The sequence below is a fragment of the Stigmatopora argus genome, chromosome 21 (genome assembly GCF_051989625.1).
Source record: "Stigmatopora argus isolate UIUO_Sarg chromosome 21, RoL_Sarg_1.0, whole genome shotgun sequence".
Classification (NCBI taxonomy): domain Eukaryota; kingdom Metazoa; phylum Chordata; class Actinopteri; order Syngnathiformes; family Syngnathidae; genus Stigmatopora; species Stigmatopora argus.
This window is the reverse complement of record NC_135407.1, coordinates 3581367-3605747: the sequence shown is the minus strand read 5'-3', so window position 1 is coordinate 3605747 and position 24381 is coordinate 3581367. Positions and strand designations below refer to the sequence as shown.

Here is a 24381-nt window from a genome sequence, read left to right as displayed (position 1 = left end):
GCCATGTTTCATATTTCAGATATTTGTTGTGTTTTTCTTTCCATTCCATGTCATCACTTGACTAATAATTCCTTCCTTCATCTTCCATACCGCCATCCTCGAAAGGGTTGCGGGGGTTGCTGGAGCCTAACCCAGCTGTCTTCGGGCGAAACGCAGACTACACCTTTGACTGGTCGCGACTCAGCCGGAGGGCACAAAGAGAGACAAACGACCATCCGCACCCCCAATCATAGCGCCACCAATGGCAGCCAATGAGTTCATCTTTCCCTCCCCTTGTTCATTTCAGTATGTGCGGGTACAGTAAAGCATCCATCTGTCAAATGCTGGCAGATTGGAGACGTTGGACGTGATTTTCTGGACGCCGGGGTCCGCGTATAGCCGCCGCCGACTTGATTGCTATAGGAGCCGAGGTCAGAGTTGACGTGCCAGTGGAGGCGCGGCGATGCGAGGCGCCGAGCCCAAGTCCAGCCCAGCCCAGCGCAGTGCCAGATGGCCGCGACTTGCCGGGATTACGAGAAGAAAAGCCCAAAGCTGCGCCAGCGGGAAAACTTCAGAAGCGCCGCTGCAACCCAACTGGTGAGTTACTTCCATCCCTTTGGCATTTTTATGGCAATTTTTCATTTTGGGGGGGGGGGGGGGGTCAGGTGTCTCCATTCCATGTTTTTGTTGACTTTTTTTTATCTTCTTTTAGTAGATCAAGTCGTTGATTGAACATTTTGTGCCATGTTTTAGCATATGGTGCTTTTTTGGGGGGTTGTTTGTGTTCATTTTTTTAGCATTTGATATTTCAGGATTAGATATTTTTGTTTTAATATTTATTTTTGTCATGTTTGGACAGAACGTGTTTTTGTTTCAATATTTTTTTCAGTATCTCAGGTTGTTGTTTCAGAATTTTAATTGAGGCTTTAGCATCGCATTCTACATGTTAGCATTCAATATCATTTTTTATATCACTTTTTATATCAGATTTCAACTTCTCATATTTTTTATCATTCTTTAGCAATCTACATTTTTGTTTCTATACCTTGTCTTTTTTCAGTGTCTGGTTATTGTTTCAAAATTTCATTTGATTAGCATCTCGTGCTGCATATTAGCATTCCAAGTGAATTTTCCAATATTTTATGTCATCATATTTCTGGAATATGTCAGCCTTTGATGTTTTTGTTTCAAAAAGTATTTTGGCTCACGTTTTAGTCAACATTTTTTGCTACAGGTTAGCATCTCATGTCAATTTTGAAATCTCAAACTGCTTTTTAGCATTTCACAATGTATCTCGCGCCTCATAATGCTATGCTAGTTTTGCTAACGCTGTTGTTTAACGGACGCCTTCAGGTCGAGGTGGTCCAGACGTTAATCCCATGGGAACGAGACGGACAGATTAAGACGGATCAGAGTCTCCGAGGTGACCTTTCGCATCACAATCTTTGTCGAGAAAAGTGTGGGATCAGTCGGATTGGTCGTAGAGATCTGCGGATCGCGGTTACGACCTTCATCTTCATCCTGACGGGATGGGATGGAGAAAATGGTCGTTCCTGGGACGTGCCAACACCCATCTTCATGTAAGAACCCCTGAAAAGATCCCATTGGTCCAAAAATTTCAGGTGATAAATCGTCTGTCTTGGCTGGTGAGTTATAGTGACCCCCATGTCATTTATTTTGGCCGAAGGAATCCTCAAGAGTGCGGAGATGAGCAACAAAGCGCACGGGCTGGATCGCCAGCGACTTCCTTGAGGGCGCCGCGTCCGTGAGCGAGCCATGCTGGAGAAGATGTCCCGTCGGCAGCGCTCGCTGCTGTCGCTGGCCTTGACGTCGTTGGCCCTCAGCCTCTCCGTGTCGGCCTTCTGCACGTCCTACTGGTGCGAGGGCACCCACAAGGTGGTCAAACCGCTCTGCCTCTCGCCCGTCAAGATGAAGAACTGCGGCCAGAACAACAGTCAGCCCTACACCACGGGTCAGTACACCGATCCGTTCGAGGCGTCAGGGCGAACGAACAAACGTGAAATGTCTACCAAGTGAAACATGACCAAAAAAAATCATCGAATGCTGAAATGTGACAAAATATGATACGGCAACGTAAAATGTCGAAAATTGGACATGAAATGCTAATCCATAGTGTTAACTCTAATACAGACTACTGAAATATTACTCCCAAAAATATTGAAATTTAAATCTGGAATGCTAAAACATTTCACTATATGGCAAATGCTGAAACGGACAAAATATGATGGTATGGCAACATAAAATAATGAAAATTTGACATGAAATGCTAACATAAAGCATGAGATGCTAATCCATGGCGATAAATTCTAAACGTGAGCTACTGAAACATTGGAGGGGAAAATGAAATTCCCTTAGCGAAAAACTCCAGGACGAAATTTATTGCAGCAGGATCATCTCTCCCGTTGCTAAGTTGTAAGTAAAAAAAAATCAAAAATGAAAATAAGATAAATCCGGAGGAATCCTCAAGAGTCCGGAGATTAGCAACAAAGCTTCGAGGATTACGAGAATCTGTGTCAGTCAAGCCGCCATTTGCTGTGTTCAAATGTGTTTTTATTTGACCAACTTTTGTGGACTCTCATTCACTATTGAAAATCAGACAAAACAATTATTGATCGATAAAAAATGCAAAGCATGTGCCTATGATAATGAGTCAGAATTGTAAAATATATTTTCCTAAAAGAGGGTCCATTTTTGGTTAAAAAAGAATCAGATGGATTGAATAATAATAATATTATTCCTGTCTTCATTTGATGCTATTTTTTTGGGGGGGCGGACGACAGAGGCGCCAACGCCGGACCCGCGGAACCCGGCCTCCAACGTGACGCTGACGCCGTTTCAGAGGGAGCAGCTTGCCATCCTGAGGAGAAAACAGCTGGCCAACGCCGTCCACTACATCTGGGAGACGGGTGAGGACAAGTACATGCTGCGATACTTCCACACGGGATTTTGGCTCTCCTGCGAGAAACACAATGAAGGTGACTACATTTGCAAAATTCACAAGTAGATAATAATACTTGACTTTTGATGCCATTGGCGGTTTATTTGACGTCCAATCCCTTTAGGGCGGGAGGTCAAAAGGCATTGGATGTGAAATAAACCTGGTCAATCTTTCAGCCACCCCCACGATAACGTCATCTTGTCATGGCGCTGGATTTTCCAGGTGAGGACCAGGAAGAAAAGTGTCGCAGCTTCATCGAGCTGACCCCGGGCGAGACTCAAGGTCAGAAGGGTGGATCCGCCACAACGTGGTCGTCACGCTCTCACGCCACGCCGTGCCGTCCCTCCCTTCCCCGTCCGGCCAGGCGTCCTGTGGCTATCGGTCATCAGCGAGTTCGTGTACATCGGCCTGCTGGCCACGGGCTTCCTGCTCATGTGGGTGGAGGCCATCTGCCTTTGCGCCAAGAGGGAGATGAACGCCCTGAAGATCAACGCCTTCGCCGCCATGTGCACCGTCCTCTCGGGTACGGCCGCCGTCTGCTCGCGTGGTCGCTGATGACGCCAGAGCGCGTCCCGCCTTTGCAGGCATGATGGGGATGGTGGCCCACATGATGTACACCACAGTTTTCCAGATGACCGTCAGCATCGGGCCCAAGGACTGGAGGCCCCAGACGTGGGACTACGGATGGTCCTTTGCGTACGTCCTCTTCCTCCTCCTTCTTCTTCCCAGATGACTCTATTTAAAACCTTGTTTCGCTCGCTAGGCTGGCGTGGCTGTCGTTCAGCTGCTGCATGGCGGCGGCCGTGGCCACCCTCAACTCCTACACCAAGACCATCATTGAGATGAAGCACCGCGCCCGCCTGCGCCTGGAGGAGGCCCGGGCGACCGCCCGCGCACCTTCCTACGAGGAGGTCCTCCGCGCCGGGGGTGGCGTTTACTCCGTCGGCCGCCTCATCCGGCTGGGCCAGCGGGGGGCGCTGGCGGACCCGCTGTGGCCGCGGGGCGTGGGCCCCGCCGTGGGTCCCTTGGCCTGCGGCGCCGGCGGGGCGCTGCTGGGCATCGGGGTGGCGGGGATGGCCGCCGCCGGTCCACGCCCCGTCGACCCCGGGGTCCTGATGCTGGAGGGCTGCGGCGTGGACGGCTGCGAGGACTGCGAAAGGGAGCTGGATCAGATAGACGGGGACGGATCGCTCTGCTAGCGCCACACGCTGGCCCGGAGGGGGATTCTTCACTCCTTGTGAGATGAATAATTTTCATTTGTGAAAATACTTGAGGTGCGTGTCCAGTAAAAAAAGAATACAAGTTGCATTTTGAGAGGACCCTTTTTATTTTATTAGTAAACAAGAACAAACATACAGTAAAGTAACAATAATTAAATGTAGAACAACAGGCTAACTAGTTAACATAACTGTAGCCTAAAAATACATAGGAGGCAATTGTCGGACAGTGAGGAAAAAAAAGCATACAAGTAGCGGGCCTAGCCAAAATATGATTTAAAAGAAGTGCGACTTATAGTCCAAAAAATATGGTAATTGTATTTTTTATTTGCTCCTCATTCTGATTGATTGATTTTGTCAAGACCTATAAAAAATACTATTGCATTTGAAGGCACCTGAATCAACTTTCTACATTGGCATGACCTAGCTTTAGCTCGCATTTCTTGACCCCGCCCTCCTTTCGTACTCGTGCATCTGTTTGGATGTGTCAAGAAAAGATTAATTTAGCTAGGAGATGTGTTTTGCTTTGCACATCTGCCATTTTCTTGACCTGAATCCTGCTGTTTTTACATCAACTCTCCTACTTGTCTTTCCTTCTTTCTTTCTTTCTTTCTTTCTTTTTTTTAATTAGAGGGCACAAAGCGAACTCTGTCAATCAGCCTCTCGCTTTGTGCAGATTATTTCCGTAATCTGGCGCGCAGCATCTGTCTCAGGTCCAAAGCGCTCATTCTTTGCTACGGCGCTCATTAAAAGCGACCACCAAATCTGCAACTTTATGTACATGAGATTTTTGCGTGCTGGCCCTTTAAGGAAATATATAGTTTGATTTATATTGTTAGAAAATACTTTCAAATAAATAAATAGTATAATAAAATATAAAATAATTTAATATTAAGAGTTGGGGAAAATTTTACTATTGAAATAGTTCATGATTTATTTGATCATTGATTCGTTGTTAATTAGTGTAGCCCTAATTAGGATATGTTGAAATATGCAAATTTTATGGTTTTAATTCATGGTAAGATTAAAGACTAAAGGGTTAACAGTATTTTCAATTTTTGTATTTTTTAAAATGTTTTTTAATGTATTTATCCTTTTTCTTTTAAAAAATGTACTTTATTCCCTTTACACGAAATTTCAAAACATAGGTTTTGCTTTTTAAATGTATTTTTGTATCTTAAAAATGAGTCATTTTTATATTATTTTAAATCAAAAAGCAAAAAACAAAGGAAACAAAACTAAATATGTTTTTTCAGTGAAATAGTGAAGAAACAGTCATCAAAATCCACTTTTATTGTGAATAAACAAGGAGGAAAGCACATTTTGCACACATCCTGCAACTAAATGGAGCAGCAACAAGAGGCAAAATACACGTAAGGTAATAATTGCTTTCTTTAATTTGTCATCTCCTACGTGGGTAGATTTGGACATTGATATAAAACGATAGGAAAAAAATGCATGATCGTCAGTTAATATGAGTGTTTTCTAGGGCTGCTTTGTCACTTTGTGGGTTCGTATTGGATCAAGCGCAGGGCGTCTTCGTTGTCCAGCACACCTTGAATAAACTCGCCTTCCGCCACGCGCTCTGCAAAACGTGACAAAAACACTCGTCAACGGGGCTGGATGGCGACCAGTCCAAAATAACTCATACATTTCGCTAAAATAACGTTTCCTTTTTTTGTTTGAGATAAAATAAAAAAAATAAGGCGAATATTTAGTGTTCGGGGTCCCAAGTGTGCGCACGCTTTATGATGACGTCACATTGATTGAATTGCGTGCACAAACAAACTGGGTTTGTCATAACAACATGCGGATTGATAAAACGAGCAAAAATACATAAAGCATAGGGTTCAAAGTAAGGGAATATATATTTTTTTATTTTTCAAGTGCACACTGATGGGACCTGAGAGAGAAAGATGTGTGCATACGTTTATATAAAATTGTTAATAATCATCTGTGTGATGTCATTCACTGTAGTATATATGTATTTTTAAACAGGCACTCTTGCGATGGCAGTACGACTGGCACACTTTTAAACGGGCTTCATATAGATGAGGATAATGGAACGTCATCAGAAATTGCAGACCACCGGGCACATTTGGCACATTTGGGGAGAAATGGCATCAAGTGATGTCCCGCTCACCATTGTCGCCCTTGTCAAAGAACTTCCAGAGTTTTTCGGCCCTTTTTTCCGCAGTGTTCTCATCGGCGGGAAGTCCGGCCACTTCGTCTTTAGGGATCAGCTTGAAAATGGCCTGCCATGTAAAAATAGGAAAAATGAACAGCTGCGTGAAACATGAAAAAGACTCAAATAATCCTCTAGAGTTGCTGCCTCCGGTTTCGTTTAGCCGACAATGATTAATCAATCGTCATCAACTTTCATCAGCTTAATGGAAATAGCAGTCAGTGACCTGAAAGGAATTGTTCAAACAGTGGCATTAACAGCAAACAGCTTTATTATAATATGATGGCAGCTTCTTGGGGTGGGAACATGTATAATTAATCATTTTTAATTTCAGAAATAGTCCAAATGGATGAAAGCGACTTTCACCGTCAATGGCGGCCGATGAGTTAAGGAGGACTTAACCTGAAAAAGCGTCAAAATCGATAGAAAGTGTTCAAAAAAAATTGTGCTCCACGTAAACCAGCAAAAGTGATTCGCAGCCCTCTTGTGGCCAATCGAAGCTACGTCTTGAGAAAACCTACCGAGCAAATTTCCCGGACCTCCGACTTGGTGATGTATCCGTTCTTGTCGACGTCAAAGAGCGAGAAAGCCCACTCCAGCTTCCTGGTGGTCTTCCCGGTGGAGGTCAGGTGCAGGGCGACGATGTACTCTTTGAAATCCAGGGTGCCGTCGTCGTTGGTGTCGAAAGATCGGAAGACGTGCTGAGCGTACGAGTTGCCCTCGCTCTCCGGGAAGAACTTGCTGTAGATGGTCTGGAACTCCTCCTTGCTCAGGCGACCGCTCGGACACTGCCGCTTGAAGTTTTCGTACCACTGGGTGATCTCCATCTCCGAGAATTTAGTGTGGAGCTTCAGGTCTTCCAGGATCTCCTTGGAAACGGCGCTGCTCTTGGAGTTTCCCATCGCTGGCGGTGGGAGAAGAACCCTGAAGAAGAAACCATAACGTTGACATCACTTGAAGTGAGGAACGGGTTATTTTTCATATTTGAGCTTTTTATTTCCAACCTGCGTACTTGAGAGAAAGCGGCAGATCTGTTCGGAATCGACGGGAATACTTCTTAGTCTGGCATCCAGATAGAAAATCTGCCTCCACCTGCTAGGATTAGTCAATTAAATGGCATCACTCTGAGGCGAGGCGAGTCGAGGTGGGGCGGAGCTAGACTGGGACAGGGCGGGGCCACCTGAGAGACCACGTGAGGAACAACTTGTACATGGTGGTGCACCCATCCCATTATTTGTCTACCCCGACACCTGGTCGTGTGTTATCGACACCAGACCGATACCACCATCTGTCTTAAAAAAAATAAAAATCCCAATTTAAGTATTGGTGCTCCTGCTTTTTTTGTGGGGATCGACACGTTCACCGAGAAATGAAACCAATTATTCCACTATTTTTAAAATGTTATTTTGATATTAATTTGAAGAAAACCTAAAGCCATTTGAAAATATAGCAGTTTTGTAACTATTTCCAAGTAGTCATTTGCTGCATTGACTCTATCAATTGATCGGCACTGACACAAAATGGCCGACAAGCAATAACAGCTGTCCCTATTAGCACCTGGCACTCATGATGTATTCTCTATTTGATATCGTTGTCCAGACCTTTCTGAATTCATCCTCCTCGTGCATCTTTTTACTCGATACCCTTCTTTGTCTGCCTGTTTATTATGGGATGTAGCAGATTAAGCGATTAAATGAAAGCGAGTCGTTGGAGACGCAACTTTTGACCTTAGCGCGGGCCAAGAATTAGCGAGTCAATCCAGCAGGTGACGGCCACGTGGCCTTCCGACCAGCTTAAGGGCAATTCTCGGCGCGCACCATCTGCTCTTTGCAGCCGTCAGGTGCCGCTGCCCAATGCATTATGGGAAATTTCAAGAAATTCTTGCGAGGTTTGGCTTTGAAGTTAACTATTGACATCTCTTTGCCCACGCCTTCTTTCTCTGTTAGGGTAATCATTCAATCATTTTTCCTACCGTGTATCCTGACAAGGGTCGCGGGGGTGCTGGAGCTTATCCCGGCCAACTATGAGCACCTTACGGGGGAATTGGTGGCCAGTCAATCATTCACGGTCACACTCATGGCTAAGGGCAATTTAAAGTAAAGAAACTGGGGTACCAGGAGAAAACCCACACAAGCCCAGAGTACACATAGATGACTATAAACTGTGTGGTGTTAATTAGTACATTTTGGGTGATAACTGGTGACCTCTAGCCACAGTTTAGCTATTTGTACACACAGTTCAGCAATCTGTGTACAGATCAGTAAATCGTGGGTACAAATGACTAAACTGTGGGTACGGATTAGTATGTTGGACCAACACTTTACCAATCTGTGAGTAGAGATTTGTACATTTTAAGTACTAATGTGTTCATACAAATGACTAAACTGTATTAGTAAACATGGGAACAGATTAGTGGATTGTACCCACAGTATAGTATTTTTCTACACAAATGTTAGCAATCTGTTTGTACTGGTGACTAAATTGTGGGTACACATTACAAATCTGTCAACTGTGGGTGCATATTTGTAAATGGGAAAGGGAAAACGATTGGAAAAGGGTGCAAGGGACTAGCGAGGGAGCGTTGAAGCCGCGGAGGCCAGTTGAGGCGGCCTAAAGAGGATTTGGCAGCGGAACAAAGCGGCGGAATGGAAAAAAGGGCCTTCCAGTGTCATCAAATCGCCTTGACCAGACTTTGCTTGACCGGGGCTATTTTTAGAAGCACAGTTCAAGCTCTTTGACATCACAGCAATGACGACGTCTTCATCACCATGGTGATAAGCGAACGCAGCCATAGATGGAGATAGACGTCCCATCCGGATCAGATGTTTATTGCCTTCGACAGCAATGAAAGAGTTAATAATGTTCTTTTTTTTTCCTCTCCTTACTTTTAAAAAGGTGCCTTTTCTTTTTAATATGTTCATTTTTAAATACAAATAAATCTTTATTTATATTTTAATTCAAATGGATGAAGTAGGGGAAAACAGAGGAGTTTCTTGTGACTATAGACTCAAAACACACTTTTTTTTCTTACAAACAGGCTTTTATTGAAATGTAACACTGGACCATTGAGTAACAGCATGAAATGTAACGATAAAAAAAACAGAGGAAGGCGCGAGCTCAGCGCTGAATCCTGTACGTGAGAATTTTGCGGCTGAGGTTGCGGGCCAGACGGTCCACTGCGCTGCCGACATGTCCCAGCTCCTTTTTGGACGTCAGGCCTTCGATGTTCCCGCTGTACCACAAAACCCAGCCGCACAGCGACATCAGCACCAACAGGGCACCTGGAAATACAATTTTTGGACGTTTATTCATTCACTGCCAGCCAAAGGAATTGGACTACTAGTGCCATCAAATTAAAAACACCCTCTTGTCTTCTATTTATTTACTCACGTACCGCTGTAGACGAGCAGGTCGCCGAAGTCTCGACCTTTCACCTCCAGAGGGGCAAAGACTCCCACCAGCAGGGCGGCGCACCCCAGCACGTCCAAGAGGACAGCAATGGCCAGGGCTAGTTTGCAGCGGGACAAACCGTCACACACGCCCATGTCGACTTGTTTGGTCCTGAATGTGGTGCATAAACACAAAAACATTCTGTCAGGCTTTTTGAAAATACTCACAAAGTTTAAAGAGAATGCAAAACTGAAAAAAATGGATTGGACGTCTAGCACAGTCAATGGCACTGAAAGATGAGCAATCATTGCTGTTTTTAACTCATCGGGTGTTATTGACAGGCTAATACTACTCCTACTATTATTACTACAATCTTCAGACGCATGATTCGTCTCCACTGGATTTTTTTCAATGCATTGAAAATCGTACCTAGTATTTTTCTTTTAGTATATCGATACCGAGTTGAACATTTAGTGTCTACAGTATCCTTTTTTAAATTACTGAACAAATTGTATTTTCTGACTAGTTTTTGGTTCTTTAACCTGAAACAAATATGAAACAAAAAAAGATTTACTTACAAATCCCTCGTTTATCGTCTGGAATTTTTTTCCAGCTTCTTTCCCTTCAGTTTTTCCACTTCCGCATTTCTTACCTGTTTCCCGCCCATGCGTGACGTAACTTGCGTCAGGCGTGCGCGTGTGCGCGTCCACGTCGTAATGACCGCCAAACTACCATCCGGGTTCTTTTGCTGCGATGGTGGCAACGCTTTGCGCATGCGCTTGGGGCTGACCACCTGTTCGGGCCTCTTATAATCAGTTAATTGCCTCCTCTGTTGACCGTGTCTTACAGAAGTATAAAGCAAAACTTTCACCAGAGTTATTAGCACAACTTTATAATATTGAACGTGTGTTATCATTCCAAAATGAATGAGGCCAGCGGCTCAGAAGACGCCAACGCGGCAGGTAATGGCAATTTAATGACCTACAAACTACGACGAATGTATAAAAATGTTTCATGATTAGCGAGGCATTCATTACCTTTACAAATGTGTGAAATACATTGAGTTCATTTATTCCGTTTGACTTTAGGTGTTAAAAAAACAGACTTTTGTGTAATGACTCATTAACTGAGTTATTGTTTGGACAAGACGACGTTCAATCTCGTGTAATAGACTGGACCAGATGAAACGTGGTTTGGTCTCAGGTTATACACGGTGCCAGGGGAAAGAGTTCAAACATTTGGATAATCTTTGGTAATATGGTTCGTTAATGTGGATTTATGAATATAACTTTAAAATAATTGAGCTATCTTTTGTAATAAGGATATAACAAGCAGATTTATACGGGTAAGTGGACACCTTTGTGATATTTCTCTATCTAGAAAGACTAGATAACCGTAAAAAATGATTTTCCGGATATTAATAAGATTAATTAACGGGAAATAAATTGAGTGGTGACGTATTTGGGCCTATGCACCAAGGAAGCCCTATTCACCATATAAACCCAGTGTAATACAAAACTAATATTGTCCTTTGATTAATAGTGTCATTTCAATATATTTTTGTACTTGAACTTTTGGTTCACAGTGGCGTACTGAGAATAATCCACCATTTTGTGAAGTCAAATCTTATCAATAATGGCCAAGAGTTAAGTCAGTTCAATTTTTGTAGCTCTAGTAACGCGGCATGGTTTGTGTCTTTCTTTCATGTGTTACAGTTCATGAAATGGCTACTGCAGGAGGAGCAAGAGGTTTGTACATAGAGCCTTACGGTGTGTCTTTTCCACTCGAAGAGGTCATGGAGAGGCCGACTTCATACCACCACGGCCACCAGATGATGGACGGTATGCTACGCGAGCGAGCGTTTGTACCGCTCCGCAGTAAGTGACGACTTTACGATCAACGACTAAGTGCTGTTTTGTGTCTGGCCTTGTTAGATGGGGTCATGCAGGATCCGCCCCCCACGCCATTCAGCCCATTCATCCTGGTCTCTAACCTGCGTGCTCATCTGTACGTGGCCCTGGAGAAAAACGCCTGGCTGCAGAAGCGGATCGAGGAGCTGGAGGGGGAGCGCAACTTCCTGCGCTGCCAGTTGGACAGACTCATCGTGGGTACGCGGGGGCACGACGGTGAGGAGGCGCTTGGAATGCTTTATCAATAGACAAATGACACCCAAAACTAGAAGATGCAATTTCTGGAGAAATTTATTTGGGTCACTTACTGTAGATTTTATATTTTATATTTATTTGGTCTTTTTTTGGACATCTATCGTGGTCAATGGCAATCACAGAGTAAATAGCAAATGCTTTGACTAAACTGTATTTGTTAATCAGTTTTAAGTGGCTGTTCATGGTTTATTGCAATGCATTGACTTTGATGGCAGCGTCATTTTGCCATTGGAAGAAAAAATAATAATAATAACAAAACTCTCTTCAGACTGGCGCGGGGACGTTCAACGCGGCGTGAAGCTCCAAGCCGCGAGCCCCTCCGATTCGTCCTCCCCCATGACCACACGCTCAGGGATGACCCTGAAACGCCTGCAGGGACCCGTTCCTCGGGTCAAGCAGGAGTTTCACGTGGAGGAGGAAAATTTCTACACGGACGAGGAGTTCCTGGAAGAAGAGGAGGAGGAGGACGGGGAAGAAGAGGACTCGTCGGCGGAGGCGAAGAAGAAAGGCAGAGGCAGAACCGGGGAGCCCAGGATGAAGATGAGGAGAATCTACCGCATTACTCACGGCAGGGAACGCCAGAGAGGTCGCTGTCAATTTAACCTAAATTGTTATTTTTGTCACTTTTGCGAACTAAAACCAGCAAATTCCCCGGCAGTCAAAGACCCGGACGGCGTTCTGATCCGTTACAACAAGATCCTGTCCACCTACCAGCGTGTGAGGAGCATGTCCAGAGCTTTCCAGATCCACGGGGTGGATCGAAACACCATGGCTTCCACTTCCCCCATCGCCGAGCTCCTGCTGGTGGCGCCAGAGAAGGTGTTTATATATTTTCCGGGATATGTCATTTTTAACAGCAATTATGAAACGTCCACCTTTTGTCCACAAGACGTCGCCAAAGCAACATTTACAGAAGGCACGCAGCTTGTAGAAATCAAGTTGTCTTATACTAGTATTTCTATTTCATATTCTGAACAACGCGTTAGAAATGTCTTAAATGAATCTAAATAAGTGTCCGAAAATATAAAAGGTTGTTTTTGGTGTTCTTTGATTCAATAATTGCGAAAATAATACATTCCATTGACACCAAGATGACACCAAAGCAACATATTTACATAGGGCATGACTCGCCGTAATAATCGATGACCGCTTCCAACAACACCTTGTTGATTTTGTGAATGCCTCGGATTTGAAATGATTGTTGCTTGAACTTCCATAGTTGGAGGAGGTTGGCGAATTCGAGGCACTCAAAGAGAAGCTTTTGGATTACGCCCGCCGCTGCTACAAGATTATGGATGAGCAGACGCACGAGGTTGTGCAGAACATGAAGAAAAGTCACAAGCTGCTTCCCATCTCCTACCGCTTCAGGAACTGACCTCCACGTCAGTGTTTTCCACTATTCACTTCAAGAAAAATGGCACGCTACTCTACTTTCTTATTTGTGTTTATTTATTTTGATCATTTGTCAAATGAAAATTAGGAAGTTCTGTTTTGATAACTATACGCTGATGTTTGGCGCAATTTGCCATGTTTACGTTGTATTAAAAGTTTGATTTTCTTTGCATCAAGTTAAGACTTGTTTTTAAAAAAAGAAACACAAAAACAATTTTAAACCGACTGCGTATAAGCGGCCCTGCGATTGGCCGGCAACCAATTCAGGGTGTTGCCTGCCTGGTGCCCAAAGTTAGCTGGGATAGGCTCCAGCACCCCCTGCGATCCTTGTGGGGATAAGCGGAAAATGAATGAATGTTTATAATTGCAGCGCCTCTACGTGAAGGAAGCTAGTAGTGCACAGTTTGAAAAATATACATGTTGGAAAGTTTTGTCATAGACGTTCAATTCATTTAGACCTAGAGGAACTGTCCACTCAAATTCGATTGGGCGTCTATTGCCGTGAGTTGAAATGATGCCACTGGCAGTATTTCACCTTCACTAAGATTTCAAAATAATTCCACACTCTTCTGAAACTGTAAATGATTTAATTTCTCACTTTTGCATCGGCAGATTCTTATTGTTCCTTTAAATCTCTTACAGTAAGTCTCATTCACGACGTCAGAGTCACAAGGAAGAGGAGAAACACGATGAAGAGTGGGGGAAAAGGAGGAAGAGGATTGGTGCGTGCGGGTTTGACCTTTTCTTGACATTTTTCTTTTCCAGCTATTCTTGAAACTACTTTAACAGTGCATGTCTGGCTTTTGAACCCCGCTTAGGGCGTGTGTGTCGTCATAGGGGTTCAGTGCATATTTCAATGTGTGTGTGTAGTATGGCTCAGTGCGTGCGTGCATTTGTGTCTGTTGGTGTGCAGTTCAGAGGACGCTGGGATTCCGGAAGTTGTGTCCTGCAAAGCGGGCTTGATCACCCAACTCCTCCTCGATCCTAAGAGAGAGAAAGGAGGTGAGTTAACGATTCTCGGGTGGTGGCAATGTCATGTGCACACTGACCTCATTAACTGGTTGTACTTTGCCAACCTTTCGGACCTGCATGGGGCACCAGTTTTAATCTGCGACACAGAAAATAGGTTTCCACATTGTATTACATGGGATATTTACTGCCTGTGAGTCTGAAAAAAAATCCATCAATTAGCCGCACTGGATTATTCGACGCATTTGGCCAATATGTTCTTCAGGGTTACCTGGATGGTTTAAATTTGATATCTGGGTATTTGTATTTATATCAAGGTATCTTTTCTTTTTCAGCTTTATTCCCTTTCGAAACATCTTATTTTGCGCCTCTATTTCCGTACCTGTCCAGTGCACAGTCCGACAACCAGGTCGGCGATGAAGGTGTCCTCTGTTTCCCCGGAACGATGGCTGACCATGACGCCCCAGCCATTGGCCTGAGCCAGTTTGCATCTACGGGACAGGAAGTTGCCCAAATGAACGGAAGGTAAGTGCCATTGTTTTCTTGTCAGGCTATACTCAATCACATGGAAACACAATTATATTTTCAAATTCTAAACCTAACAGAATAGCTTACTTTAAAATCCAGTCCCCCACTTGACTAATCAATGATCAAAATGATCTGCAACATTTCCTAGTAATTTAAATCGTTCATAAACTTTGATGAGCTAAAAAAAAATATATATATATAAATATTTATCAAACGTTAGCTCATACCACTGCAACATTGATGGCGATAACTGTCAGTAGCTGGCAGGGGTCAAAAGGCCAACTTTCAAATGGACGGCACAGAAACCTGAGCCTGGAGCTTTTTTTACGTACGCTTGTATGGCTTCGCTGACCGATCCGATCTGGTTGACTTTGAGCAGCAGGCAGTTGCATGCTCGTTCCTCTGCCGCCTTCTCGATGCGCTTGGGGTTGGTCACCGTCAGGTCGTCGCCCACCACCTGGATGCCCACCCTGGCCGTCAGACGAGACCAGGCCTCCCAGTCGTCCTGGTCGAAGGGGTCCTCGATAGAAACCACTGGCGGGGGAAATCAGGCGTCACGTGACGCGAGCGACCCGTGGGCTAGTTTGCGCGAAATTTACCCGGGTAGTTGTCGACAAAACCCCGGTAGATGTCGGCCAGCTCCTCCGCGCTGATGTGGCGCTCGGCGTCCGGAGGGGACTTGAAGTCCAGATCGTACTTGCCTTCGCGGTAGAACTCGGAGGCGGCCACGTCCATACCCACCACCACCTTGTCTGTGAAGCCGGCCTTCTCGATGGCCGTCTGGAGGAGGTCCAGAGCTGCCGGACGGAGGGGCAAAAGTCAGGTCTGGCGTCCCTTCGGTGGTCCGCGTTCGTCCTAGCAAACCTTCGCTGTTCTCCAGGATGTTGGGCGCGAATCCGCCCTCGTCCCCCACGTTGGTGGCGTCCTGGCCGTACTTTTGCTGGATGACGCCTTTGAGCGTGTGATAGAGTTCTGAGCCTATCCTCAAGGCCTCCCTGCAAAAACACCAGCACAATGTATCACCGTGAACAAAAACCTCATTTCAAAACCAAAAAACGATTAATCGACAACTAATAAATCATCATTGACAACCATTTTGATAGTGACTAATCTAGAGATGTTGTTTAACAATTAATTCTTCTTTTTTGAGCTTCTTAATTATAAACATTTTCTATTTACAGTTTTAAAATGTAAAAACAAACATCATTTTATATATATTTTTGTATTCTAAAAGGAAAAACAAAATATTCTCTATTTTTAAAATAAATATTCCATTATTTATTTAAACTTGTTTATTGTATTGATTAAAAATATATATAATTCTTCAAACTGGAATGGAAAACAAAAAGGAAAATTTATTTTCCATATTTTAATAACAATTTATGACCAAACAGACATCTTACTTGAAGGACTCTGCGCCCACGGGAAGCACCATAAACTCCTGCATGGCTAGTTTATTTCCAGCGTGAGAACCTCCATTAATCACGTTAAACGCCTGCAACGCAAAAGACGGGAAGTGAGGAAGAGTAGTTGGAGACGAGAGGAAGAAAGAAAAATCCGTCACTCACGGGCACGGGCAAAACCATTTCTGTGTTTCCCGCCAGGTCGGCGATGTGTCTGTAAAGGGGGACGTCCTTTTGGGCGGCGCCCGCCTTGCAAATGGCCAAAGACACGCCCAGGATGGCGTTGGCGCCGAACTGAGCTGAAGGTCGATCATGAGACCTTTTGTTCATTACGCTTTACACGCAGAAAAGCCACGCGAGCATGTTTTCCGCAGTACTGCGACCAACTCGCACATCCCAAAACAAGACTTACATTTATTTTCTGTGCCGTCCATCTCAATCATCACGTTGTCCAGCTGCTCTTGTTCCACCACGCTGATCCCCTGCGCGCACCCGTATAAATACCACCCCCAAAATTGTAAATATTCACGCTAATACTCACAGAGGCGATGAGCGCGGGACCCAATGTGTCGTTGATGTGTCCGACAGCCTTCAGGACTCCTGAAAAGCAGACATTTTTAAACCAGAAAACCAAATTTAAGGGCGCCCCGGTTGCATGTGGTTATTTAGCATGCGCTAACCTTTTCCCTTGAATCTGCTCTTGTCTCCGTCTCGGAGCTCCAAGGCTTCGTAGATTCCTGTTGACGCGCCGCTAGGCACCGCCGCTCGAAATACGCCTGAGCGCACAAAGAAAACACACATTTTTTCTGAGTTATTTGAGGCGTTGTATGCACGCCTAGTTAAACTGGCTGACGTAAATTATATTTTATTTTCCGATTACTTTGAGTGCATTTTTTGAGTGAGATTTCATCAGTCTGGCATTTTTTTTTACTAGAGTAGAATTTTTGGGTACTTTTTCACCTTTGTCAGTGCGGAGGTCCACCTCCACCGTGGGGTTCCCCCGGGAGTCCAGGATCTCCCTGGCGACGATGCTGACAATCGACATCTTGCTGGAAACAACAGGAAGACGCAAAATGTACTCCCTGTGATTCGGGTTGCTTTGTTTGTAACAACTTTGGTAACGCAAAACAAATTGGTGGTCTAGGACTTGTCCATTTTAGGATACATAGGATACTGTACATTTTGGGGCATTCTGGGGTCACTTTCTGAATATTTTGGGATAATTTTCTGTTTCCAGGTCACTTCCTAATCATTGGCCACTTCCAGTTGATTTTGCGAGCATTTCTTAGTTAGTATTAAGGGTTACAAAGATATTTTTAAATATGGACAAAACAGGAATCAAGCAACTATTACTATTGACAAACTACTTTAAATCCACAGCAGAAGCATGATTGGTGTTTATGACATCCAAGGAGACCTTAATTTACAACACTACCGACTTTAATGCTACTGAGACAACAAAAAACTATATATTTGGAACATGCTTATTATTGACACAGATTTTACTACTTTTATTTAAAAAAACAACAACTAGCGATTGTGTTCTCATTTGTCTTTTCTAATCCATTCAAACAATTCTTCTCCTTCTCCCCTCCTGTGCTTTGGTTACGTAAGCCGACCCGGCGGAAGGGAAGGAGAGCGAGAGGGAGGGAGGACCCCGAACGCATCACGCCACGCCACACCTTCCTTCCACACACTGCTGCAGTGCTCAACAGAAAGCACAGCAGGCACTGTGCTGCAATGCATCCTGGGTAAGTCAACATTTTTGGAAGCTCGTGCCCCTCTGTGCTGCATTTTTGAATATTTTTTAACCGAGGTCACGTGCACGAGTCAGCACACACAATAAAAAATGCTCTAGTAGGGGGATGGAAATATAACAGACAGGGAGATGAATAATTTAACAGGTGAGTTTGGATGTTGAAGACACGAAACAGGCATGTCGAGGGAGCTAGTGGCAGAGCAGCGGCACGTATTCACACTTGACTAATACGCTCATCATTGACTTCATTGTATTTATTGAAGTGGAAAATTAACTCTATTTAAAACCGTTTGATCAATTTATTGACTTGACCATTTAGCGCTAAGAACCGCACATGATTGGACACTCGTAGTCAAATATGCAGACAATTATTCTGGATAGTCTACAAATATTCAAAAAAAATATACAAACTCACTCATTCTAAAATGCACATATCCAAAATTGCCAAATACAAATAAGTTCATTAAAATTATTCATAAACATACGCAAACATACAAACATTTTCAATTATCATTCCATGTAAAAAAATACAACATGCTCACATTCATTTCATACAATAATTCATGGGAAAAAAGGCAAAACAAAAAAAAACATTAGAAAAAGAATCATTCATACTTAAACACTCACACAAACACACCATATATTACTACAGGCAAGATGCTTAACAACACACACAAGTACACACTGTCCCACACTCACACCAAATTATTAAATTAATAATTCACCAAGCTGCATTATAAGATATACACATTCATAGAGTCACCCACATACACACTATTTATGAATCTAAATACACAAAAACATACTATATATATTATACATATATATATATATATATATATATATATATATATATATATATATATATATATATATATATATATATATATATATATATATATATATATATACACATACACACACAAAATACTGCATTTTACATGTACATATACACAGGCACACGCACACACAATAATAGCATAACGTATAATAGCACGTTAATCCCAATTTATTCACTCACAAAAACAGACTCAATAGATGCAGCCGAATACACACTAAACACTATACCTGAGCTACAAAAACCACACTCACACATCTCACAATACTGCATTTTGCACACACACAGGGATAACACACAATAATCCCACAAACTCTTGACGTAACAACGCACGATTCCACGCGCTCAGCCGAGCATCAAAGATGGCGACGTGGTCCTTACCTGCCGCGTTGCTCGTGCGTGTCTCGGCGAGAGGCTGAGATGCTTCTGGAGAACGGCGAGCATCCACGCAGGAAAACAGGAGGGGAGGGAGGATGATGATGATGATGATGGAGGGATACGGCTGAGGTGCAGAGGAGGTAAAAATAGATCGGAGGGGTGTGCTCCGCAGTGGGGTCCGCTATGTTTGCATTACATAATCCATCCCCCAGCAGATCTTTCCATAAAAAAATAAAAAATAAAACATTAGCTGTACATGTCAAGGAGATGCTAACTTAATGTGGGTCGCCTCAATTAAATCCATGCTCGTAGCAAGATTATCTTTTGGAGATGAGCTATGAATCACCCTTGACATTGCCAGTTCAAAATAGTTTCCAAAAACATCAATAGGCCCTGTTGTGTATTCATTATCCTCTGTATGAAACTGCTAGCTCATTATTACTAAAGACTTTACCGCTAACTGTTATTGACGAAGATAGACGTCCAATAACTTTTGGCTGGGAAGGGCTGGTTACCCTCCCAGTCAAAAAGGATTGGACTTGAATGGCACTGAAGTGTGAGCATTTAGTTTCAGTACTAGTTTCTGTATTAAAATACCACTAAAATTGAGGAATGAATTGGGAATGAATTTTAAAAAGGTCCTAAAACTAGGCTTTGTCTACCTCTAGCGGTCACAAAGGACATTGCAACTATACAACCAGAAGTTAAAACAGCGCAAGATTGTCTATTTTAAAAATATTTGTATGTACTGACGCTGGGAATATCAGTGCGGATGCTTTTCTCTCCTCACTATGTGGAGTTTGCATGTTCTCCCCGGGCTTGCGTAGTTTTTATCCGGTTTCTTCCCAAACCCCAAAAACATGCACAATAGGCTGGTTGAACACTCAAAATTGCTCCCTTGTGTGTCCTTGTGCCCTGCGATTGGCTGCCCACCAATTCAGGGTGTCCCCCGCCTGGTGCCCAAAGTCATCTGGGATAGGCTCCAGCACCCCCAGTGACCCTTATGAGGATAAGTGGTACAGAAAATGAATGTGTTTTTATACATTTTAAAGTAAATGTTTGACCTTTGAATGTTTATATCCAAAACTTACATTTCTTACACAGTGGTAGATAATACACGTAAGTGATAAATGCAATACTCTACAGTGAACTCTAGGAGGCAAGCTTCCCCTGTCTTTGAATGTGTACAGTATGCAAATGAGCCTTCATTTCGATTGGCAGTCTAAAATGGATCCCAAGTAGAGACCACGCAACTGCGCACGTCCGCCTTTGTTTAGGCCGCTTCCTCTTTCCCATCATGCATCACTCCTGCCCGCTTCCAAAAATAGAATTGATAATGTGAAGAAGTATGATTTATGACATTATTATCGTAGATATTGAGTATGATCATCAAAAACTAAGATATAGTGGCTATAAAAAGTTCACACACCATTTTTTAACTGACAAATTGTAGTGTTATTTCTTGATTCACTGCCATTGACAGTGATTGACATCCAATATATTCTCCCAGTCTGAATGGATTGGACATCTATCGCCACCAATGACGCTGAAACGTGATAATTCCGATCACAAAAACCCAACATGTAAACTGGGGTGTCTAGACTTTTGTGAGTTAATTTGGTGGCCATCTTGTCAAGTTGCTGATTCAGCCTATGACAGATTTTCCAATTTGGTGCCTCCTCAACATTATAGGATGTCCGACTGACCTCATTATAAGCGCGTTGCTACAGGCAACCAGTTTACTACAAGACATGGATGGGAGTCGGCCAGGAGGCGATGCACATATGACTGTTGCATCATGGGACAGAAACCTGACCTTTCTGATCGTTTTTTTAAGTTGTCCTTAAGTACACAAGGTGAATGTAAACAAGTTGCGTTGTCAGGGTTATCGTCAAAACTACACAATTAATGGTGTTTCTTGTTTTTTCATGTTATTATGTTGTCTACCTTTGCTCGTGTTTGTTTGTTTTGTTGTTGTTGTTTCTGTTGTGTGTTTGTAGATTGTAAGTTGTGTAGTCATTAGCAACTTGTTTCTCAAAATGGCACTTGTGTTTGTCGTTAAGTCATGTGATTATGTTGTGTGTTCTTTTGGTTGTGTGTGATTTTGTTTTTAGTTTTTTTGTGTAGTTGTGTGTTTTTAGGTTGCAGGTTCTGTAGTCGCATTTGTGTTGACAAAATTAAGCATTTGTTGTGTTGCGGAGTCATTATGTTTTGCGATTATGTTGTGTTCCCTTAGTGGTATTTTATATTTGTGCGTGATAGTGTTTTAGACTGTATTTGTGGTATTTCAGTTATAACTGCAAATGCTCTGAGGTATGTTGTTTTGGTTTTGAGTGTCTGGTTTACTGTGGGTCCTGTTTGTGTGTACATACAGGGTTGTGTGTGTGTGTGTGTGTGGTTTCAGTCATTCTTCAAGTATTCGTTCAGTAGTTTGTGTGTATGTTTGTGAGGCTTCAGTTGTTTTATGCTACTCGTTTAGTGGGTGTGTATTTGGGTCTAGTTTTTGTGTAGTGTGCTAGTACATTGTATGTTATGTGAGCTAGTGTGTGTGTGTGTGTGTCTGTATTAGTCATCCTTTTCACATTGAGTCCCTCTAGTTAGGCGTTAATGTGTTTGTCTGTCTGTATTAATGTGTTAAGTGACTGAACTGTGTATGTCGACGGACGTTTATGTTGCTGGACACTTTGTATTCGACAGTGTCTTACAAAATGGCACCCATGTGTCGACGAACCACAAAGTTTCTGCGTGCACGCGCAAGCGTGTGTGTGTGTGTGTGTGGGTTTCGTCATGTCATTACATTGTGTTGGTGGCTGTGTATTTGTGTAAGTCCATATGTGTCATGATGGCAAAGTTTGTGTGTAATTTGTCTACAGTGTGTACACGCGCATCTGTGACATAAGTGGTTACCATGCATACTGTGCGGCTGACTATTATGGGGTGTTCTTTGTTTTGCCACGACGTGCCCTGCTATGGAATGGGAGGGGGAGGGGAAATGGGTGTGTGCCTGTGGGGGGTGCGGAATGAATGATATTGTGTCAGTGCCAGTGACAGCGATATACGTCCAATCCATTTGGATGGGGAGCAAAGGCCCAAATGGATTGGAATTCTATCACTGTCAATAGCAATCAATTGGTTCGTATTGTCAATAGCTGTGATATCGAATGATTACAAAATATTTTTAAATGAATGTATATGACAATTATTCTTGTTAATTTAATGAATACAAGTTAAAAAGTAACTAAAAAAAGATATGAAAATTACAGTACTGTGAAATAAAATTGAGTTGTGTGATTTTTTAAAAAAAATAATAATTGATTATGATTTACCCTGATCTATACCCCCCCTCTGAAAATGTGAACTCTCGTAGAACTGCATTGTTTTGTGTGAACTGTCCCAACTATTCTATGTTTTTGGATATTTTGGTCACTTCCTGTTGATTTTGGGGCATTCCTTTGTCACTTTGGGTCACTTTGTTGATTCTGGGGCATTTCCTGGTCTCTTCCTATTAATTTCGGGGCATTTATGGCTCACCTCTTGCTAATTTCGGAACATTTCGTCCGTTTCAGCACTACCTGTTGATATTGGTTTTATGTCACTTTCTGTCTATTTAAGGCCATTTGCAAAATTCTCTTGATTTTGAATCACTCCCTATTAATTTCTGGCTGACTACTCCATATTCGTTAGTGACGTGCCTGTGGACAGCGGTCCAGAAAGGCCTCGTGGGTATTTTTGGCCTTTCAAGTGTCTCCGCAATTGCGGACGAGCTGCACTTGAGGAACCTTTAAGACAGGAAATGATGACGGCGGCGAGTGGGGGTGGGGGGAATTAGTGATTATTATAGAGGACTGAAGGGAGGGAGGGGGGGGGGGGGTCGTGCATATTATGGGATGTCTGCATTCTAAGAGAGGGGGAGGGGCAGACGTGTTTTTTTGTGCCTGTCCTTCACACAATTGCGATTATGACATCACACATAGAGCAGCCAAAATGTGTTCCAAGGAGATTTGAAAGCCCAAATTGGACAACATAATTTCAGAATAAGTCGACAAAGCATCAGCTGCCATTGGTGGCGGTAGACGTCCAATCCATTTGAAATGGGAGGGTATTAGCGAGTAGGGTGATGAAGTTATTTCAAGTCACAGCAGAAGCATTAGTGGGATCCCTCATGATTCTAGCATTGTCAATGGCACTGAACAAATAAATGGGTGATTAAAAGCTTAAAAAAATATTTGTTATGTGGAATTATTTATTGTCTCTTTTTTAGGGCCTCAGCTGATCGGTCGCTTGCTCCCTGTACTGCTCGCTAGTCAATCACAGGGTAAAATATAGACAGCAATGGACGTCCAATGGAACATCTGGCATTGGCACAGAGGAGATTAAAAAATGTAAGTAATTGTTTAATTATTTAGAATGACATCAACCTATGTAAAATGAACATATTGCATAATGGAAATTTCTTTTCTGTTGATCCTGACCACCCCCTTGAGCTTTGACCTCTGTCCCCCAACTGGCATTTTCGACATCCCAAACCCAATCATCACATGTATTATGGTTTGATTTACATTGTAATCTGACCCTGCCGGTCTGACCCCCACCTTTCTCATTTCTCCATGGTAACCAGCTGCACAGGAGTACTATTGTAGTCTGTAACCTCACAAAAATAATTTCTTAAGATATGAAAAATGTCATCATTATGCAACACGCAAGGTGCTGTAAAGGGGGGGGGGGGCTTTTCAAGACATGCAGAGGGTTTCTATGACAACTGCCCCTACTACCCTTCTGATTGGAGATGATGTTATGCCCCCCCCCCCCCCCCCCCCCTAAAAAAGCATGCATGAACAATGTGTCCACGCAAAGGAGATAGGTGGGGGAGGGGCGGCCGTGGCCGCCCCCCCCAAAAAAGCCATAAGAAAGGCGACAAGTTGAGGGACAAAGGAACGGTCGCTGGACTGGGCTCAAGGCACACAAATTGAGAAAAAAAGATGAAATAACATCAACGCTGTTATCAGTCTCCAAAATGTCGTGTATGTTTATGACAAAAAAAATGTGTTGCTGCTGTGCTGATACCGGTAAAGTTTGACCAAAATTCAATTAATTAAATTATTTTGTAAATGTTCATATAGGTTAGCCTGCCTATAGTGTTTCCTATTATATGTTAGCATTAAGCTAACCTTGCAGATTCAAAGTTCGGGATTTGGAAACGCACCTGTTTTTTGAAGGGG

General features: G+C 43.2%; 5 protein-coding genes and 1 long non-coding RNA gene across 8 annotated transcripts; 3 read left to right on the top strand and 3 right to left on the bottom strand.

Annotated features, from left to right (window-relative positions):
• The first annotated feature begins 46 nt into the window (after positions 1 to 46).
• LOC144067138 (germ cell-specific gene 1-like protein) lies at positions 47 to 4244 on the top strand. Its single transcript, XM_077590652.1, has 8 exons — positions 47 to 576; positions 1333 to 1559; positions 1667 to 1951; positions 2781 to 2975; positions 3161 to 3220; positions 3303 to 3461; positions 3523 to 3634; positions 3702 to 4244. Exons 3-8 carry the CDS (start codon positions 1756 to 1758, stop codon positions 4135 to 4137), a joined length of 1158 nt encoding a protein of 385 aa, XP_077446778.1. The 5' UTR covers positions 47 to 576; positions 1333 to 1559; positions 1667 to 1755; the 3' UTR covers positions 4138 to 4244.
• A 1189-nt stretch (positions 4245 to 5433) lies between these two features.
• On the bottom strand, positions 5434 to 7473 carry LOC144067517 (visinin-like). 2 transcript variants are annotated; one of them, XM_077591336.1, is made up of 4 exons: positions 7345 to 7473; positions 6862 to 7264; positions 6299 to 6410; positions 5434 to 5740 (listed from the first exon to the last, which is right to left on the bottom strand). In XM_077591336.1, exons 2-4 carry the CDS (start codon positions 7240 to 7242, stop codon positions 5655 to 5657), a joined length of 579 nt encoding a protein of 192 aa, XP_077447462.1. In that variant the 5' UTR covers positions 7243 to 7264; positions 7345 to 7473; the 3' UTR covers positions 5434 to 5654. The 2 variants fall into 2 exon arrangements, with proteins under 2 accessions (XP_077447462.1, XP_077447463.1); XM_077591337.1 differs by having other exon boundaries at positions 7353 to 7456.
• A 1885-nt stretch (positions 7474 to 9358) lies between these two features.
• tmem238a (transmembrane protein 238a) lies at positions 9359 to 10610 on the bottom strand. 2 transcript variants are annotated; one of them, XM_077590694.1, is made up of 3 exons: positions 10383 to 10610; positions 9735 to 9901; positions 9359 to 9621 (listed from the first exon to the last, which is right to left on the bottom strand). In XM_077590694.1, the coding sequence occupies exons 2-3, from the start codon at positions 9883 to 9885 to the stop codon at positions 9458 to 9460; spliced, it is 315 nt and encodes a 104-aa protein (XP_077446820.1). In that variant the 5' UTR covers positions 9886 to 9901; positions 10383 to 10610; the 3' UTR covers positions 9359 to 9457. The 2 variants fall into 2 exon arrangements, with proteins under 2 accessions (XP_077446820.1, XP_077446819.1); XM_077590693.1 differs by having other exon boundaries at positions 10309 to 10453.
• Positions 10503 to 13463, top strand: LOC144067162 (coiled-coil domain-containing protein 106-like). Its single transcript, XM_077590691.1, has 6 exons — positions 10503 to 10692; positions 11446 to 11571; positions 11665 to 11856; positions 12164 to 12481; positions 12554 to 12714; positions 13115 to 13463. Exons 1-6 carry the CDS (start codon positions 10653 to 10655, stop codon positions 13268 to 13270), a joined length of 993 nt encoding a protein of 330 aa, XP_077446817.1. The 5' UTR covers positions 10503 to 10652; the 3' UTR covers positions 13271 to 13463.
• Positions 13464 to 13854: 391 nt separating this feature from the next.
• Positions 13855 to 19324, bottom strand: LOC144067161 (gamma-enolase). Its single transcript, XM_077590690.1, has 13 exons — positions 19166 to 19324; positions 17148 to 17236; positions 16868 to 16963; positions 16729 to 16787; positions 16600 to 16669; positions 16353 to 16486; positions 16188 to 16279; positions 15649 to 15779; positions 15384 to 15581; positions 15117 to 15318; positions 14639 to 14747; positions 14337 to 14395; positions 13855 to 14271 (listed from the first exon to the last, which is right to left on the bottom strand). The coding sequence occupies exons 2-13, from the start codon at positions 17230 to 17232 to the stop codon at positions 14202 to 14204; spliced, it is 1305 nt and encodes a 434-aa protein (XP_077446816.1). The 5' UTR covers positions 17233 to 17236; positions 19166 to 19324; the 3' UTR covers positions 13855 to 14201.
• LOC144067164 (uncharacterized) lies at positions 14484 to 23524 on the top strand. The gene is made up of 3 exons (XR_013297855.1): positions 14484 to 14781; positions 17802 to 17938; positions 23424 to 23524. It is a non-coding gene; the product is annotated as an uncharacterized LOC144067164 (long non-coding RNA).
• Positions 23525 to 24381: the final 857 nt, after the last annotated feature.